Source organism: Diorhabda carinulata, chromosome 1 (assembly GCF_026250575.1).
Source record: "Diorhabda carinulata isolate Delta chromosome 1, icDioCari1.1, whole genome shotgun sequence".
NCBI lineage: Eukaryota > Metazoa > Arthropoda > Insecta > Coleoptera > Chrysomelidae > Diorhabda > Diorhabda carinulata.
Window position 1 is genome coordinate 8,943,752 of NC_079460.1, and position 17,458 is coordinate 8,961,209.

Genomic DNA, 17,458 nt, shown 5'->3' on the forward strand with positions numbered 1-17,458 from the left:
GCTTCGTTTTGAAGTGAATCTGCAGAATTTGATTCGAATTTTTACCTAATGAGCGAGTCAGTTCCTATTCAAACTTGAAGCTCTTACATAAAATGGGTGTGTTTTTGGTTTCCCATATTGTATTTAGATTTTCTTAGAGTAGTTGATTCGGTAATAATAATTGTATGACTTGGAAAATGAATCTAGATAAAACGTGATTTTGATATTCATGCTGCAGGCAACTATTTGTAAATTTTATATGGGATAATTTTAAATTTAGAAATGTAGGTATCAACTTATATTTTTTGCATCTGAGTAGAAAAATTTTTCGGTTTTTCGGTTTTGCAATTTTGTGGAGGATATTTTCGAAAATTTTCAGATTTAATTTAATTTATCATTTAGGTTTATAATCTTTTATATATCAATTCTAGACAGTTTGTGGACTACAAAAGAAATATATTTTGTAGTTGAAAATAACAGTATTATTATATTAGAATAGATATGAAGTCGAAGTTTACTAGAATGGCCTAAATGTATTTCGGCATATTTTTAATACATAATCCTTAAACATTGGTCATATTATATATATATATATATATATATATATATATATATATATATATATATATATATATATATATCTAATGGCGACATTCTGTACGTGGAATGTACTATTTCCGACAAACTTTTTACTTGATGAATACTGTTTGAATATGAATATAGACACATATTTTGAAATAATCCATAATCATTAAAATATAGCATTCATTGATTATGGATATAACAATCCCAGTGTATGTTCATAGATTCTACTAGCACCAATAAATATTTATTAAGTAACGGTAAAGTCTATGAACGCTATAAGTAATTTATGTTAAATCTTACGACAAATAGGCGTGACTTCCACCCAGTGTTTAGTAAATATTTCAAATCCCTCCTTCACTGATCCATTTTTGTTAATTTGTTATTTAGGAATTTACTGACAAATGAAATGGTAATTAAATAACTGCTAAATTGCCGACTTCAGTCTGGCATCCCAATTTATTAAAAAAAAAATAAGTGCTTACAGAAGAACTAGTTTGCTCACAATTTCTCAAGTTAATAGATCGTATTTCTTCTGTTTCACGCCTCTTGTCTATTATTAAGAGTAATAAAAGTAACGCGTTTACTATTTGATATTGATAAATGGATCGGAAATCAAAATTAAGCCTAAAATCGAATAAGGATGCTTATACAAACTTTAACATTTATTTTAAATAAATTACGTGATCTATGCTTGAGTTACCAATTAAAATAAATTTCAATATCAAACCAACACTAAATCCATCTTCTGAAGTTTTGATTTACTCCACTATAATTATGGACGGAAAATAACTGATATATTGAAGTACGACCATTCTGTGTCATTTGTTGCCTTAATAATGTGGAAAATAACAAGGTAATGTGTCTGGTGAATATAGGAAGGTATGCTAGACTTTATCATATCAATTGATATGAAACTTCATCATCATCACTTAGCAAAATTTCAAACACCGGAATACGAAGAAAAAAAAAGAGTGATTGATATCTTGAATAAAATAGCAAAACGTGGGTAGCGATATGGTTGCACATATGGATAAAAAACGATAAGAAGATACTGAAAAAGATATTGTCTCTGCTATAGAGAAGTATGTAAATTTGAAAAAAGACTATATCGAATTCTGGATGAAAGAGAACTATTCAATTATATTTGAAGTGAACATAATATTATTGCTAACACTATTACACTAACATTATTAATAATAATTCAAATGTATATGTTTATTATTTTCGCAATTAATTTGGTATATCTACATTATTTTAAATATAGTAAGCATGTTGGTTAAGGAAGCAATATCGAGGTACTATAAACTTGAAGAGAGAATTGAGAGCATTATTAAAATATAAAGTGAAAACGTTGTTTTCATGTTGTTTCAATGATCTAGAGGTTACTTGGCGATCCTGCCTTGGAATGGAAGAATTCTAGAAGCTATACAAGATACTTACTAGTGGAAGTGCGTCACAGTGTAATAGGAAAAACATGGGAAATTTGAAATCACAAGAGCTAAGAGTACTTAACAGTAATTTGATAGTGTAGCAAGGAGTTCACGTCTCTAAAGACATAAATGTGTTGTTTTACACTATAGTGATTTTTTTGTTCCCGATGTTCCCACTGAAGTGTTTTGAAATGTACTGGAGAAATTTGAAAAAGCGTTAGCAAAGAAACCTCGCCACTTCCAGAATCAGCGTTGCAACCGTCTGGTGATAAATTTATTTTTCTGCGAAACTGCTGTGTGTACCAACAATTAAGGTGATAAACAATTTTCATTTTGTTTTAGTGAATATTTTCAATTACTTTGGTGATTATATATCAATTATATACCAAACTATATGCTTATAAATTCATTACTAGCTAAGTAAATAATTTTATTTAAAGGAGCTGAATAGGTTTCATAAGTATAAGGTAATGTATAATATATTTAATTTTGCATTTTTTGTGTTAAAGATTAAAGTCAAAATATGTAAATAAAGAGTTGGCTTTATTAAAAAAATAAACCGTTGGTAGTTTGTTTTGGTAACGGTACGTAATCCTTAGCTACTGTGTACCCAATAAAAAAACTACGAAGGTACTTTATCCTAGATAAATCAAAATGATTCAAAAGAGCATGATGGTAAAATTTAATTCTATGTTTATATCTTACCTACTTCTCATAAGGGGCGTACGTTACCTTAGGCAGATCTCTGGGTTACCAACAATATCCTACATATGTAATTTTAATCCCTTTTATTAAAAATGTTATCTCGGATCTGCATAGTAACGTGATACTGATAGTATCAGGTTGAAGACCCTAAGTTCGAACAAATTATATTTTAAAAAAGATCTTTGTGACCCCCTACGTGAGATTTATACGTTTGTTATTTTAAACCTTAAAATATTCATTTCGATTGCTTCTCACTTATTTCTCCTCTGATTGAATTTATAACTCTACTTCATATTCAAAAAGGGATCGTACACTAACACTTTTTTATGATGGTAATAAACTCTCGGCCTCATTTTCGCTACGACATATTATCGATACCAATATAAATTCTTTATTTGACAGTTTGTCCCAATTTTTTACTGCAGGCAGTACATAAGATTTACATTCTATACCAATAAGAAAGTTCAATTTATTATCAAGCATCCACAACCATTTTTTATTAGGTTTAATTTACTTTTAGAAAACAAATACTAAAACAAAAAGATTGAATTACTTCATTCCCTAAACAACATATAATAAATAGCAATTTGAAGATAAATATCAAAAGATAGATCACCCTTCGACACAGTAATTTCTAATTCTCGTACCTAGGCCGCTGGTAACTTGAATAGGTTAAGTTGTTGTACCTCATCAAAGACTTTTCTAAGCTTTTTTAGGAAACGGGTTTTCATTTCATCCTTAATTGTCTTATTTCATAAAGTTGATATATTCTAGTACAGCTTAAGGGAAGTGTAATTAATTAATTCACCATCGCTACTAAGCACTTATGTAGTTATATTTCTACATATTCGAAAACCTTGTTACAATCAACAAATGCTATTTATTCTGAACTACGTAATGAATGACATACATTATTTCTTTCTACGTTCAGCTTGCTCTTGAATCCGATTTATATGTCATTATTTTGGTCCTCGCAACTCTTGCATCCCGATGTTGCCTTTTGTTAACATATTAGGTTTTCCATTATAAATGTCTCAACCTGTTGTGTGATAATTTTGTTTAAATGATCTAGTTATTTTTCTCCCAAATTACGTATTGACACGAATCTCTTCAACATATAAACAATAAACTCATAATGCTGCAACTGTGAAATTTCTCAACTTTTCCATTTTTTGCAATACCAAACGCATATCACCAATGGTTAAGAGTTTAAAAAACATAATCTTGGTTACGTCCATGTGATTACTCAGCTGTCAATGAATTTATATGCATGAGTTTATCAAATTTTAATTTATGTTCGAATAATTTTTTATAGATTTATTTAAAGATAGTGCAGATTTTCCAATTAATCATGAATATACTGAGCACTCATTATCTATACGTAGACAACTGTCATCTTCAGTCATGTATATAGATCTAAGCCTCCTTCAGTTTCATTCGGATTTAAAACGCCAACGAGTACAGCTTATCGCGACTGTAATATAATAGACCAGGAAATTGACTATACAGTTTGCATGACACTAGTAATTATAGCACATTTTAAACAGCATGAAAGGGATGGTAGCGTCTATTCTGATATAGAGATTTGAACGTAAATGTATAAAATACATTTATTTAGTTGCAATACAAAAAGTACCTATATAATAAGATTCAAATGAAACAAGAGTGTAAAGAAAGTGATAGAACTGAAAGAACACTAATTACAAAAAGATGAAAGATGAAAAATTATTTATAATGTTATTTTTTAAATAATAATTCTATATTTGATTTTTGTGTATTTGATCACTTCATTTTTATTCTAACACACCTGGTATTGAGTGAAAAACATATCACATTTTTATTTTCTAAAGCTCTTTATACCCTTTAAGCGTTTAAGTTTCAGTTTTCACTTTCCTGTTCTAAATTTGTTCTACCCATTCCTACTCAATTCATTCGTTTTTCCTGTCTTCCTAATAAAATCGTGCTCAGGGAATTTTGAGATCAGCTAACTGCATGCTAACTATACGAAAGTTTCATAGGCTAATAGTACGCAATTGACTTTCTTCCACTCTTTCCTATATTTCGTTTACCAGTTCTGAATTGCCTTTTCACTCTAGGTTTTCTATTACGTCTGAATGACCGTTTTTTGATTTCTATCTAAAATCTGCCATTCTCTTATTATTGTTCAGATTTGTTTTCCTCAATAAATTCCGTCGTTTGTTACTTGCTTTTCTTGTTTTAAATTTATTACTTCATGCACTTTCAGTTCTTCTGTTTCTTTCCTGTGCGGCTGTGTCATTTTCATAAAATTATTTTTTTCGACATCTTGCTGTTTCTATGAGAGCTCTGTATTCTTATCAGATCATTTTGCAACATAGATAGCAGTACTGCACTCTACATGTATGTCAGTAGTTACGTGACATTTGTATTCTCTCCTTATTTCAGTACTCACTTGGTGCGAAATTGTTCTCTTTTAAAATTTAAATAAGAATGGAAAGCTGTTAAACAAACTCATCGGAAATCGTCTTTTCCAGGAGCCTATAGTGCGGACAGTAAATATCTGAATGCTGCTCTAGACATTCGTTACTCCTATTTAATTGTTAGGAAAATATTAATTACATTAAAATATACTTGTCACAAGGTTGGCAAAAAACAATTTTTAGAAATTAATTAGCTTTTATTATATTATATAAGTAATTTCTAGTTAGCTACTTGCTTCTTGGTATATACGTTTGAGTAAATAATGTGGGTGCTCTATAGTTCGCGTGTTTTTGAAGTATTATTTCTATTTAGTTTGTAGTAGCCTCGAGAAGAGACTTTATTTATAGCTAGTTAGGTCGCATGTTTAATAAAAGTCATTCAACTATCCCGCCTTTGAAATGCCCTCTTTGCCTCCGCATTTTCTCGCCCCATTTCATCTGCATCGTATCTGTCGGAGACCCTCTCATCAACCTGGATCTTTTTTTCCTACCCACTGCTTCAATAATATTATTAAACATCGTTGTAGAGTGTAAATAATATTTAATTTTGATGAAGAACCTATTACAATCGAATTCATATGAAAATATATAACAAAATATATATTATATCGTGGATCAGACAATGAAACACCAAATATATTTTTTGTTCAAAGAGAACACTTCCCGAAATAGTACTATCACATTAACAAATCATCCAAAATCTTTTCCAACCTCATTTTCAAGGAGAAATTACCGGAGATTTAATTTTATTAATAGAAAATTGATTACTGGTAACTTGCAAGTTTAAAAATACTGCTGCAGCCATATTGAAGGAATTTGAATAGATAACATTAATCGACTTTTTGGTATCTAAAAACTGGGCATGACGTTTAAGTACTTTCATTTATTTTCTATTCTATCTTCTATACAGACTTTCGGGAAGAGTTTTACTTTAATAAGTAATGAAAAGTCTCAGATGTAAAAGTTGATGACCGACAGAAACGATATGAATGAACGAACTATCTACCCATCACAAGCTTTATTTAACATTTTCAGGAAACCAAACTCATTTTGAGACAAAGCAAATATAGTTCTGGAAAATTAGCTGTAAAATAAGTTCTAGTAATAGAAAATCATTTGTAAATAATTTTATATAATATAAAATAATGATGTGATGACTGGTTTTCGATAGTGTTTTGTATTAATTTAACAGTTTCGATTATATTGTTCCTCAAATACAAAGCATTTACAGAAAAACTTTCTCTCGAGAATTTGGGACACTCTGTAAAATGTCTGATATTATCCCAATTTTAAATCAGTCTATTTTCTAGAAGGAATTTAAAAAAGATTACTTGAGTTACTTACTAGTGTGTAGTGTCAAAATTCATATAAGAAATTCTTGTATTAAGGCTATGCATTATTTTCCGAAAATAATAATTATTATTAGATGTTAGATGTTAGATTATGTAACGGTGATTTAAATATTCCATGGCTATCAATAGGAAATTTAGAAAAATGCTACCAAAAACCACATGGGTCAAAAGTACATGTATTAATATTTGTTTTTCAAATCGCCGCGGGATACCATGAATAATTTCCAGTATTTTAATCGAACAGCCTGTTATATAAATAAGTTCCAAGTAAAAGTTCTTGGTTCTTGCAACACTGAATCTGCAGAAATTATGCAAACCGTCTTGTATCCAAACAGCCGCAATTCAGGAGATTTTTTTATATTAATCCCATTGTATGCTATAATATATAGTTCAGTGATACAGACGAATGCTATAAATTTCATCGAGGCATTTTTATTTCTAAAAGATTCTCATATATTTAACGCTTATTTTCATCCCAACCGTTTCAGCTTCTTTTGTTCAGGGGCGTATCAAATAGTATACGCATTTTAATGAATGTCTTAAAAATTTATTATAACAATGTATATCGTTATAAAAAAAGTGATATAAAGCCATATCTAATGTTTCCAGTTTTGATATACGTGGTCACACAATGATTTAAGATTAATGCTACACGTTTTGATGAAATAAAATGCCACCCACCAACTAATCTGTATTTTAGCTTTTTTGAACTATTATTTAACGTTATAAGATCATCTTATCAACATTGCCAACCAAATATTTATAATAATTATTCATTTCCGGAAACAACGAAATCTGATATTTTGAAAAGAGTCTACGATAAAAAGTATAACTAAACAAATTTGAAGCTTCATGTGGGCGAAAACAAATGAGGGGAGCATAGAAAGCTAGATATTTGAATAAAATAAATACCATCATACTGTTTGATAATAGAAATAATGAGAAATGATCTATTTGTAAAAGATCGAAATTAAGTGGAAACATTCATCTACAGGTCTTAAGAAGAAATCATAAACAAAATCAATATAATAAATTGATTTATAGTTAGGATGTGAAACTCCGATTCTTCATGACAAGATAAGATTTGGTTAACAAAATGAGGAGATAATGAAGTTCAATAAATCATTAGGATACTACTGTCCATTTGAAATTGGTTGGCACAAATTGCTGCGTACAAGAGGGAAATAGATGAGAACAGCTAGGGTGGTAAAGGCAATTGGACACTGATACAAAATCGATTCGTTCCAAATCGAGAAAAATGAAAAGATTTATAAATTGATTACATAGTTCATCATTCATTTTATAGTTATTTATTTCACGATTTTAAAAAATATCTAAGTACTTATATTTACTTTGCTTGATATTTGACGCAAAAGAAAATACAATTCTTTGCGGAATTGTAGAAGTCAAAAATGCAAAAATTTATACATATGTTTTGTTACGGCACAACCAAATTTTACGTACTATCCAACTTCTGACTGAGGAAAAGTACAGATAACATTACTAAGTTAAATTGAGGCAAGACCAATTTTTTTCCACTTTAATTTGAATTATCTAGTTTTTGTTTTACGTTGTTCATAATATTATAAATTAAATAATATAGTGAAATAATAATTTGTTATCTTTAATGTTATATGATTTTTCAGTTGTATTTGAAGATTTGAAAATATGTTTTAAATAAGACCAAATGATTGCAACTAAAATTGTGTAAAATTGAATTAGATACTTACGACCATATATCAGCTAGTTTGTCTTTGGAATCAGGTAATTTATAGTATTCATAAATCAGTCCCATCGCTGTTGATTGATCTTCGGCACCACCACCGATGTTAAGCATGGCTGTCGTGGCGGCTGTTAAAGGATGTTCGTAAAATGCTCTCCAATTATGTTGATCCTCGGGAGGGGCCGCCCCCTCGGGCAATTCAGCCATACCACGTTGACCCACCACTGGTAAATCACCGGCTGCGTGCGATGATGTCGAATCAAGACTTTCTTTTCGTTTTCTACAAAAAAAAATACATCAATATTAATTTAGATTATATGGAACATAGTTCGAAGTGAAAACGTACATTTATCACTGCGTGCATATACTTTTATATTTTATATTATTAATCAAAAAGTCTTTATCTTCTCTAGTTGTCTACAGTGCAATAATATCGATATTAATAATGATAACTGTGTCATTTATAAAGTTCTTGTTCTTCCAAAAATATTACTTCTTACTATTTGTGTCAACGAGTTTGTACAAACGTTTGAATAAGGTTAATGCTTATCAAGCTATTAAGCAAAATTTTCACACAATAAAATATAATGGAGACATGAACTATTAAAATGTACAGTAATATTTATTGCTGCATTCAAAAAATGTAACGTGATGTTCACAAATATTTAGCAGTTACTTCAAGTTAACCATATGATACGAGTTCTCTCAATTTAAAGAAATATCTGGTACCCATTACGTGTGTAATACAAATGTAAAGACCGAGTTACACCTACCGAGTAGACGGTCCGGCAATGTATTCGGAAGAGAAAGTACTCGGCCGAGCGAGGGGCGAGTACTTTCGGGAGAATCAGTGAAAAGAAAAGAAGCCAGTGGAATAAAGTTTGTGTATGAAAAGTGAAAAGAGAATCATAAATGAACTTTATTATTATATTATCTTATCCTCATATCATGCCTCCTTTCAATAATCACGGTCTTGTCCATATTCGTTTTTTTTTCTCCTAGGTATATATCCTCTTCAGTTGCGCCCAATCACGTAGGTATGAGAAAATTACAGTAGCTCTTAAAAAATTTTCTCATTTATCATTTCTCGGAGACATGTTAACATCGCGGAACACACTCGACAACTGTCTCGTCTTGACCAAATGGAATGTAATCATCTACGGTAGGTGTAATTGGGCCTTAAATATGAAGAAATCTAGATCAAAGGCGTAATAGAAACTTTTTTATGTGACTAAAACTTAACTACGGTGAAAGATTGCTGAACATATTCTACCAGTTACTGATTGTCAATATTTATAATATAATTTACTAATTAAAATAATTTTTTTTGTGGAAGAAAATTTTTCACCTTCAGACAATAGGAACAATTCTATTTGTTTAAGTGTATTATTTACTAGAAGCTATATATGATCGTTATAATTCTGGAATACATACCCGGGTAGGTAGAACTAGATTTTTAAATATTTTCTCTAGTGGTAATTATAGCAAGCCAACTCAATGTTCGGTTATGAATTTTAAACATTTTCTCTAACCAACCGTTGCGGCACTCCCACGGTTTGATTCGAAAATTATAAATTGAAGATTGTGCATAATAATTTTTAATCTTCACTGACAAGTTATGATAATTATTGTGATAACTTCACTAGTTACAAATTTTATTTTTTTATTATATAGGTGCAAACATTGCCACCGTGCGATTTTCCAATTTGAAAATGTAGTAGTAGAAGGTAGAATGATAGCTGTCTAATGTGTTTCGATAAATTATAGGAAAAAACAAAGATTTATTCATTTGGAGTCGCACGAAATCATTTGAGTGCCACAGATTAGGCTGAAACAGATCTATCGTTGGCGGATTATTATATACACAAAAGATTAACGATCGAGGTAATTGAAACACTAATAGTTATAGCAGCCAATTATCTTTAATAGAATTAAGTTGAAATTTCTAGAATCATTGGCGATATTGATACTGAACACATTGTTTATGGTAACACTATATCAACAGTCACAATTATACTGTCTGATGTGTGTTTCAATAACCAAGGTATCGTCTTTAGAGAGTGACGGTGAAGTGTACTGATAGCGAAACAATGTAGTCAGTGTTTCGTATCACTAAAAAATCATCCGTTGGAGTTATTGAAAAGACCGATAAGCATTTATCCAGTTAATGGATTAGGTAATAAAACTAAGGTTTGCACTGCTATATTTTTTTGAAGAAATAGATTTCTTATTTCCATTCATATTTGCTCAAAAAGGAAAAACGGATAATAACGAGCAGGTTTTCTTCGAAATTTATTGGAAAAAACTAGTATACCGGAAGAAAGAGCCTGCTTTCAGAAACAGAATCAGTCTGAACAACAAGCAACTTGTGGAGACTCTAACCGCATGAGTGGACAAATGTCAAGTAGTAGTAGTAGTTATTTTCGACGGCCTTACAGCCCAAAAAACACTTAAGTAATGGATGACGGTCACGAAAACCTTACACAATTATACCATTGTTTTTGATAAAGTTTCTAACTATACATTCCACTTGTTATGTCGTATTTTAATTTAATCAATAGATCACTTGTCAAAGTTTCTTGTATCAATATTATATACCTACTCATTTATTATTATTCAAAATTTATTGCAAAATTGGTTATTCCAAGCAATTAATAAACTATTTAGAACCAATCGAAGCAAAACCAAACAGATTAAAATACATGAATGGTGTGGCAATATTTCACTTCCTTCACCTTGACTGGATTGTCGTGACTTAGGTTTTTAAACGGCGCCTTAAACGTCCAAAAACTATTGACATAATTAATCAGATAAATAATAGATTATTTTAAATCGAATATTCCAATTTAGAAATAGATTAAAATCAAATAAGTTGACATTTAGAAGTTATTACAATAAAACTAGATCAAACAAACTTTGTTCTAAGCATAGGTGTTACCAGAACAATATTTTGGAGGTTCCTTATTATCATTTAAAATGGATTTCTCTGCAACTGGTTTTGTCATCAGGATGGAATTTTTATTATCCAAGGGAGTGTAAATCTATTAAAGAGGGGACGATTTGGAAAAATAACTGACAAAAAATAAGAACTCGGATAACAAATGTTACTATTAAGATTATTAGAACAATTCAAAATCAAATTTGAGTTTCTTCTTTTTATAATTTTGAATGGACTATGTTGAAATTTACAAACTGCAATAAAACATTTGACAGTGTGGAAAAATGTGTAGTTCGTGGAAAGATGATTATGGACAGGTAAAGGATACAATTGCTTTTTAATTATTTTGAAACAGAAAAAGAATTCAGTTGTGAAAATGGCAGATGGTATAGAAGTTATTAAGGACAAATTTTGTATTGTAATTATATTCAGAATAGAAGGCGCATTGACGCACAGAAATCTGAAGCAGGGTGCGGAAAAAATTGTTGAATTTTGTAACTGTTTTAGCTCTTGTATTCACTTTTTTTAAGTGTGACGCCCCTGATGTGTGAATACGCGAAAGTTGTTTAAAATGACAAATAGCCGTCTCAATAGAAATATAAAAAAGTGCACCACGCCCTTTTAATTAAGAGATATCACTCCATATCTTCGAGCGAGTATGTTCAACAAGGAAAGAAACACTATTTTAGATTTTGTGAAATTATATTTTCTCTAACTTTTCTTGTTTTAACTTTCAAATCCTATCGATATATCTCTTTATTTATGTGACATAAAACCGTGTTGCACTTTCGACTGCAATGTTATGCATCTTTTGTAAAAAAAAATCATTACATCATAAAGCAAAGTGAATAATTATGGTTTACTTCTTACTAGCGGAACGTTATTTGTATACCAACTCTTATTTTATAATACAGGGTGTTTTTTCATTTCTTGTAAACGACAGACGCAAAGATTTTTGTACAGAACAGATGCGACACCAGTTCCAAAAGAGAAAACTAAGCAGCTATTATGGTTTCTGTTAATTGGAATATTCTAATTTATACAGGGCGCTCTTTTAGATAACGGCCATTGAAAGTATTGTTCTCAAATAAAAAATGGTGGTCGTATATAAACACTATTTCGAAAATTTGATGTAATAGTCTTATATTAAATGTCTTTATATTCGGAATTTTTAATTTTATGGTCATTTATATTGAATTACGTTATAAAATGCTTAATTTTATGGAACATTCTTTGGAGAAAGTTGTACATACTATATATGTTTAGAAAGCTTGAAAATTGAGCTTTATTTGAGGCTGAAAGTATCTCCCAATTATATCACTCTATTATATTCGAACAAGTATAATAAACGATTCCCTTATTTGATTGGACTTTTTGAATCTATATCAAATCACCCAAAATCCATTTCGGCAATGAGCGATCACAAAATACTAAGTGTCTTATAATATCAGTATTAATTTGAACACTAATAAGTACCTACATGGTACCTACTATTTAAAAATATATTTTAGAACTGATTCAAGTTGGATGATAATAATCATTTCTAAAAATTTTGCATACGGATCGGATTCCACCTTGTTACCGTACTATATACATTTATTAAGTGACATTTCAAATTACTTTTCTTCGTATATGTTTGCTGAATAACTATTTGGAGTAATTATAGACCAAAAAGTTTAAATGTTCTTGCCTCATCTGTTGCCTCTAGTTAGTACTAATCTGAATTCACCCGATTAATCTCAATGCTAAGTCACTTGATTGATTTCTTCAATGTAAATATTAAATTGATTGTCAGTTCTTTAGAAGATTTGCTTTCAGGGCTAATGATTAATTAATTAATTGAGGTATCAATGAGTTATATTCTAAATGTAAATGAGTACCCGAGGCATTGTTCTCTAGATTTTGTAAATCCAGAAACTAGTTTTAATGATTTAAATCATTTAATTGAAGCACTAATAAAAGGAAACATAGTGTATATAATATGTTTACAAAACAAAATGCATTTGATATTTCATAGGACTCAAATACTTCACTTCAAAAATCTGATTTAAATCTATCAGATTGGTTGGTGTATCAAAATACGACTAATAGATTCATAATATCTATCTATCTTCAGGCTCTGAAGACGTAACTTGGGTATTGAAACGCACATCAGACAGTGTAATTGTAAGTCTTGGTGTAGTGGTAACAGTGAACAGTGTGTTCAGTATGAATGTCACCATAGGATCCAGAATTTCCGACTTATCTAATAGTATTGACAAAAAGTCCTTTTCATATGAAGTGATGATTAAAATAAAACAGATAAAATATGGTCAAATATGCTTAAAATGCTTAATTTGATCAATATGCATGAAGCGCAACATAATTTAGCATTACGATTCATTATGCTACAAGGATTACAAACTATCGGTTGCAGAATAAGTAAATTATTTTCCGCAAAATGGGAGGATTCTGTAAATTTTGGTCATTGTTGTGTAGAATAGATAGAATTTCTCACATTCCTATAAAAATTGATAGAATCATTCAGACGTAGAGAGGACCCATATAGAATGATGCTAATGTTTAGATTTGTTAGGTTTACAAAAAAGTGTTAGTCATTTGAAATTAATATTATTAAAAATTTTTCATATCAAAAAACCAGTAGATTTTTCAATCACAAATTATGTTCAAATATCATGAATGCTTTGTCTTCGTTATTAGTTAAAGATGTTATTGTGATTAGATACTACTAAAATTTAAATATGTTCAGCGAAAAGAAAAGATATTATAATGATTTGTTTCAGTGGTCATAAAATAATTTATGATAAGGTACCTCACTTGTGTAATTATGCGTATTCAAGTCGCAACCAAACCACCAAAACTACAGTTGGAAGTTTATGAAACTTTTTGTAAGAGAAAAATCCTTAAGCGTTATGCAAAGTTTTATAGAAAAGTCTTTTCCATCTATTCGGTAAACTCTATATGATGTTAGTGTAGGATCCGTTTATAAAATACAATTACGAAGAATAAGTTTTAGCCTTTCAAAAATCAAATTTCTCCCAACAAGAAATGAAGGTAACCATTTTAATGACATTTGATTTCGACACATCTTAGTACAGCTCAGTATATTTTTTCAGTCAAGCTTTTCAAACCAGATTACTGGTAAGGAGAAGCATAACAATTTGTTCTGGAGTTAGACAAAACCCGATGTTCGAGGTTAACTAAAAAATGGAATCTGTAACATAGAACAAGTAACAAATCAGTAATTGCGTAATTCCATATGAGTTTTTTATGATGGAATTATTTTCTCCTTTTAAATATTTTTGTAAAAAAAATTCCGTATACGATTTATCTATCTAAATAATTAATAAAATAAATGAAGTAAGGTCTCCAAAGTTGTAATAGATTCAATAGATTTTATGTAGGAGTAAATTTTCACTTCTTATCAATTATTATTACCCACATATTTTTTTCTCCATGTTAATATTTGATTCTTTCTGTTAGTTCTAGTTAACTATGTTTCTTCTTGGCAATATACCCTATATATAAATATAGGCAAGGATAATAATGGTAACTGTAGTTTGAATTCATTATTTTCCTGGATGGAAAATTTTTTTGTATATCTATTTATTAACTAGATAGGATTGTAACATCTTAATAAAACTATCTGATGGTAGCAAAAACTTAAATCGCAGTATTATTTTTACCGTTTTAATCACATTTCTCATTGCCTAACACAGTGTCACAGATGGTTAATCCACTAAGTATCACATCACTAAGTTTATCTTTGAATAATGTGTACGTTGCAAAAAGTTCGTATCACTAGTGAACTAGTAACAACATATCAAGTTGGTTGTGTCATTAATTTAAAATCTTTTTAAGTCGGCATTGATTTTAAATGCTCGTTATAGATATTAAAACACTAATAATATTCATAAAAGGAAGAACAGTTATGTTTTACATGTAATATCTATTGAACAAAGATCGATTAGACGGAACATGAGACGGGAAAAAGTATCAGATGGATCACTTCTATTAATTAATATAATTATTTTTTTAATCTGATTTGAATGATGAATGGTCAACGTGATGTAGTCTAACTGTAAATTATTTTACAAGAGCTTGTTAGTGAAAATTTAAAACATCGTCCCATCTACATAGTTAATGTTATTTCATTAAATGTTTTCCCATAACTTGAGAATGAAAAATTCAACTCAAAAAACTCGATTAGATTTTCTATGTTCCACCTCCACACTTTTAAAAGTTGCCGAATAAATGAAACAAAGAGCTAACTCATAAATCAGAAAAATTCAATAAATGTTTTACACTAGATTTATTTTATATAAAATCGTCGTCGTTCGATTTCATAAAGTTAAAATGCATAAATAGATTAAGATCAATTAAAAATTATACTGGCTCTAGCTATGCAAATGAGATCTTCCCATTCCAATGATTAGAAAAAAGTATCGGGCCAATTTCAAAATAAAAAAAACTGCGATGGTCATCGTTATGTTATGCAATACATTTATTTGAAAGGTATTAGCACAACCAATATAAAAAATAAACCAGATTAAACTCTGGGTGAGACTGTTTCTTCGTTATCAGCAATAAAATATTGGGTATCAGAGTTTAAACGAGGCCGTACGACCTGCGAAGACCAGCATTGCACTGGTCGACCTAATGAGGTGACGACTCCAGAAATGTTGAAGAAAATTCTCAAAGCCATACTGGATGATTGTCGATGGAATGTGGGCAAGCTAGCAGACAAAGTAGGCATTCATAAAAAGTGCAGTACATCGCATATTAACTGAAAATTTGGACATGATAAAGCTGTGCGCAAGATGGGTGCCACTTTTGCTCCCAACGGAACAAAAACAGCGTCGTGTGTTTAGCAACAATTCACAGAAATAAAGTAGAAAAAGAGAACTGACTCCAAATAAGGCAAATACCGTATCATCTGCAGGTTAGGTCATAGTGTATGTTTTTTGGGATGCGTGTGGGATATCTTGAGCGAAGAAATCAAGCAAAAACAGCCGGATTTGGCTAAGAGAAAATGTTGTTAGTTTTTAAAGTTTAAATTGCTACCTATTCACCAAAATTAGCCCCCTCGGATTATTTTCTGTTCCCAGACTTGAGTAATGTCGGCAATTAATGGCTATTTTAAGGAGCTTGGCGATTCTTATGATAAAAAGGGTATTTTATTGCATATTGGTGGGAAAAATATAAATAAATCTATTTTTCGTGTTTTCTTTGTTGGGACCATCTTCTTATGCGAACTTATATTTTCGAAAATGTACAAATTTGAGAAAAAATAAAAGCAAACATTATCTAATCTAAGTACCTAATAAATTATTTACATATTTACACGCATATGCTTTTATGGACTGAAATTCAGTTATTTTATTATTTTTGAGCTCCTTAATATTAACTAATAAAATGCTTAAATTAAAAATACATTTAGTATTTTTAATATTGCGTGTAGTATCCAAAGTATTAATTTTTATATATATTTCAGTGTGAATGTTTTGAATCATCCAGAAAATAAAAAATATGTGGATGACTACAATAAAAAGTACTATTAAAATGACTAAAAAGGATTCGCCTGCATTTGTGGTTTTATTCAAATCTGCTGATGTTTGGGCCCAGTTAAGTATAGTAAATATTGAATCTTCTGAAGCTTTACTATTTGGTTAAATATCCATTATTTGAAATCCAAAAAAGTCGCCAACTGTTTACTTACTAAAAACATCATACCAAAACAATAAATATTTTTCGTTTCAACCAATGCTGAATCCTGAATTCTGTATTTTTTTCCACCAAGATTGTGTAAGGTGGAAACTAAAAGTGTCGAGAGTACTAGCGATGCTTATGATTTTTCACGAATTTTATTCTTATGTTCCCATTATACAAATCTCGACAAGACAGCTGCCATCCTAGTTTTGACATATGTACAGATCAATAAAAAAAACATTTAATAAGAATTGAATTTGCCTCTTTTGCTATTCGCACTTTGTTGCCTCCTTTTTCGTGCTATTTGTTGAAACAGAACTAAATAGATGCCGCTACTGTTACTCGACATTAATTATTTATTAATTTCACATGTACGTTTTAATTATTATTACTTATTATTTGACTTCCTAAATTAAATGCGTAGAAAAATATTAATTTTATTCAAATAACAGTTAATAATCCAAATTTAATTGGTTAATAGGAGTAACTAATTCTCGGGAATTTTTTATAGCTTTTATGAGTGGAAAAAACTCAGAGAATATTTTGAATATTTAAAAATTTGATACAGTGACATTGAA

General features: G+C 29.9%; 1 protein-coding gene across 3 annotated transcripts in view; it reads right to left on the bottom strand.

Annotated features, from left to right (window-relative positions):
• LOC130901901 (protein grainyhead) overlaps positions 1 to 17,458 on the bottom strand; it is a 215,309-nt gene that overhangs the window by 43,516 nt on the left and 154,335 nt on the right. For all 3 annotated transcript variants that reach the window (XM_057813590.1, XM_057813580.1, XM_057813571.1), the window contains exon 3: positions 8,241 to 8,513. In XM_057813590.1, coding sequence (XP_057669573.1) covers positions 8,241 to 8,513 — 273 coding nt within the window. The remainder of the gene's footprint in view (positions 1 to 8,240; positions 8,514 to 17,458) is intronic.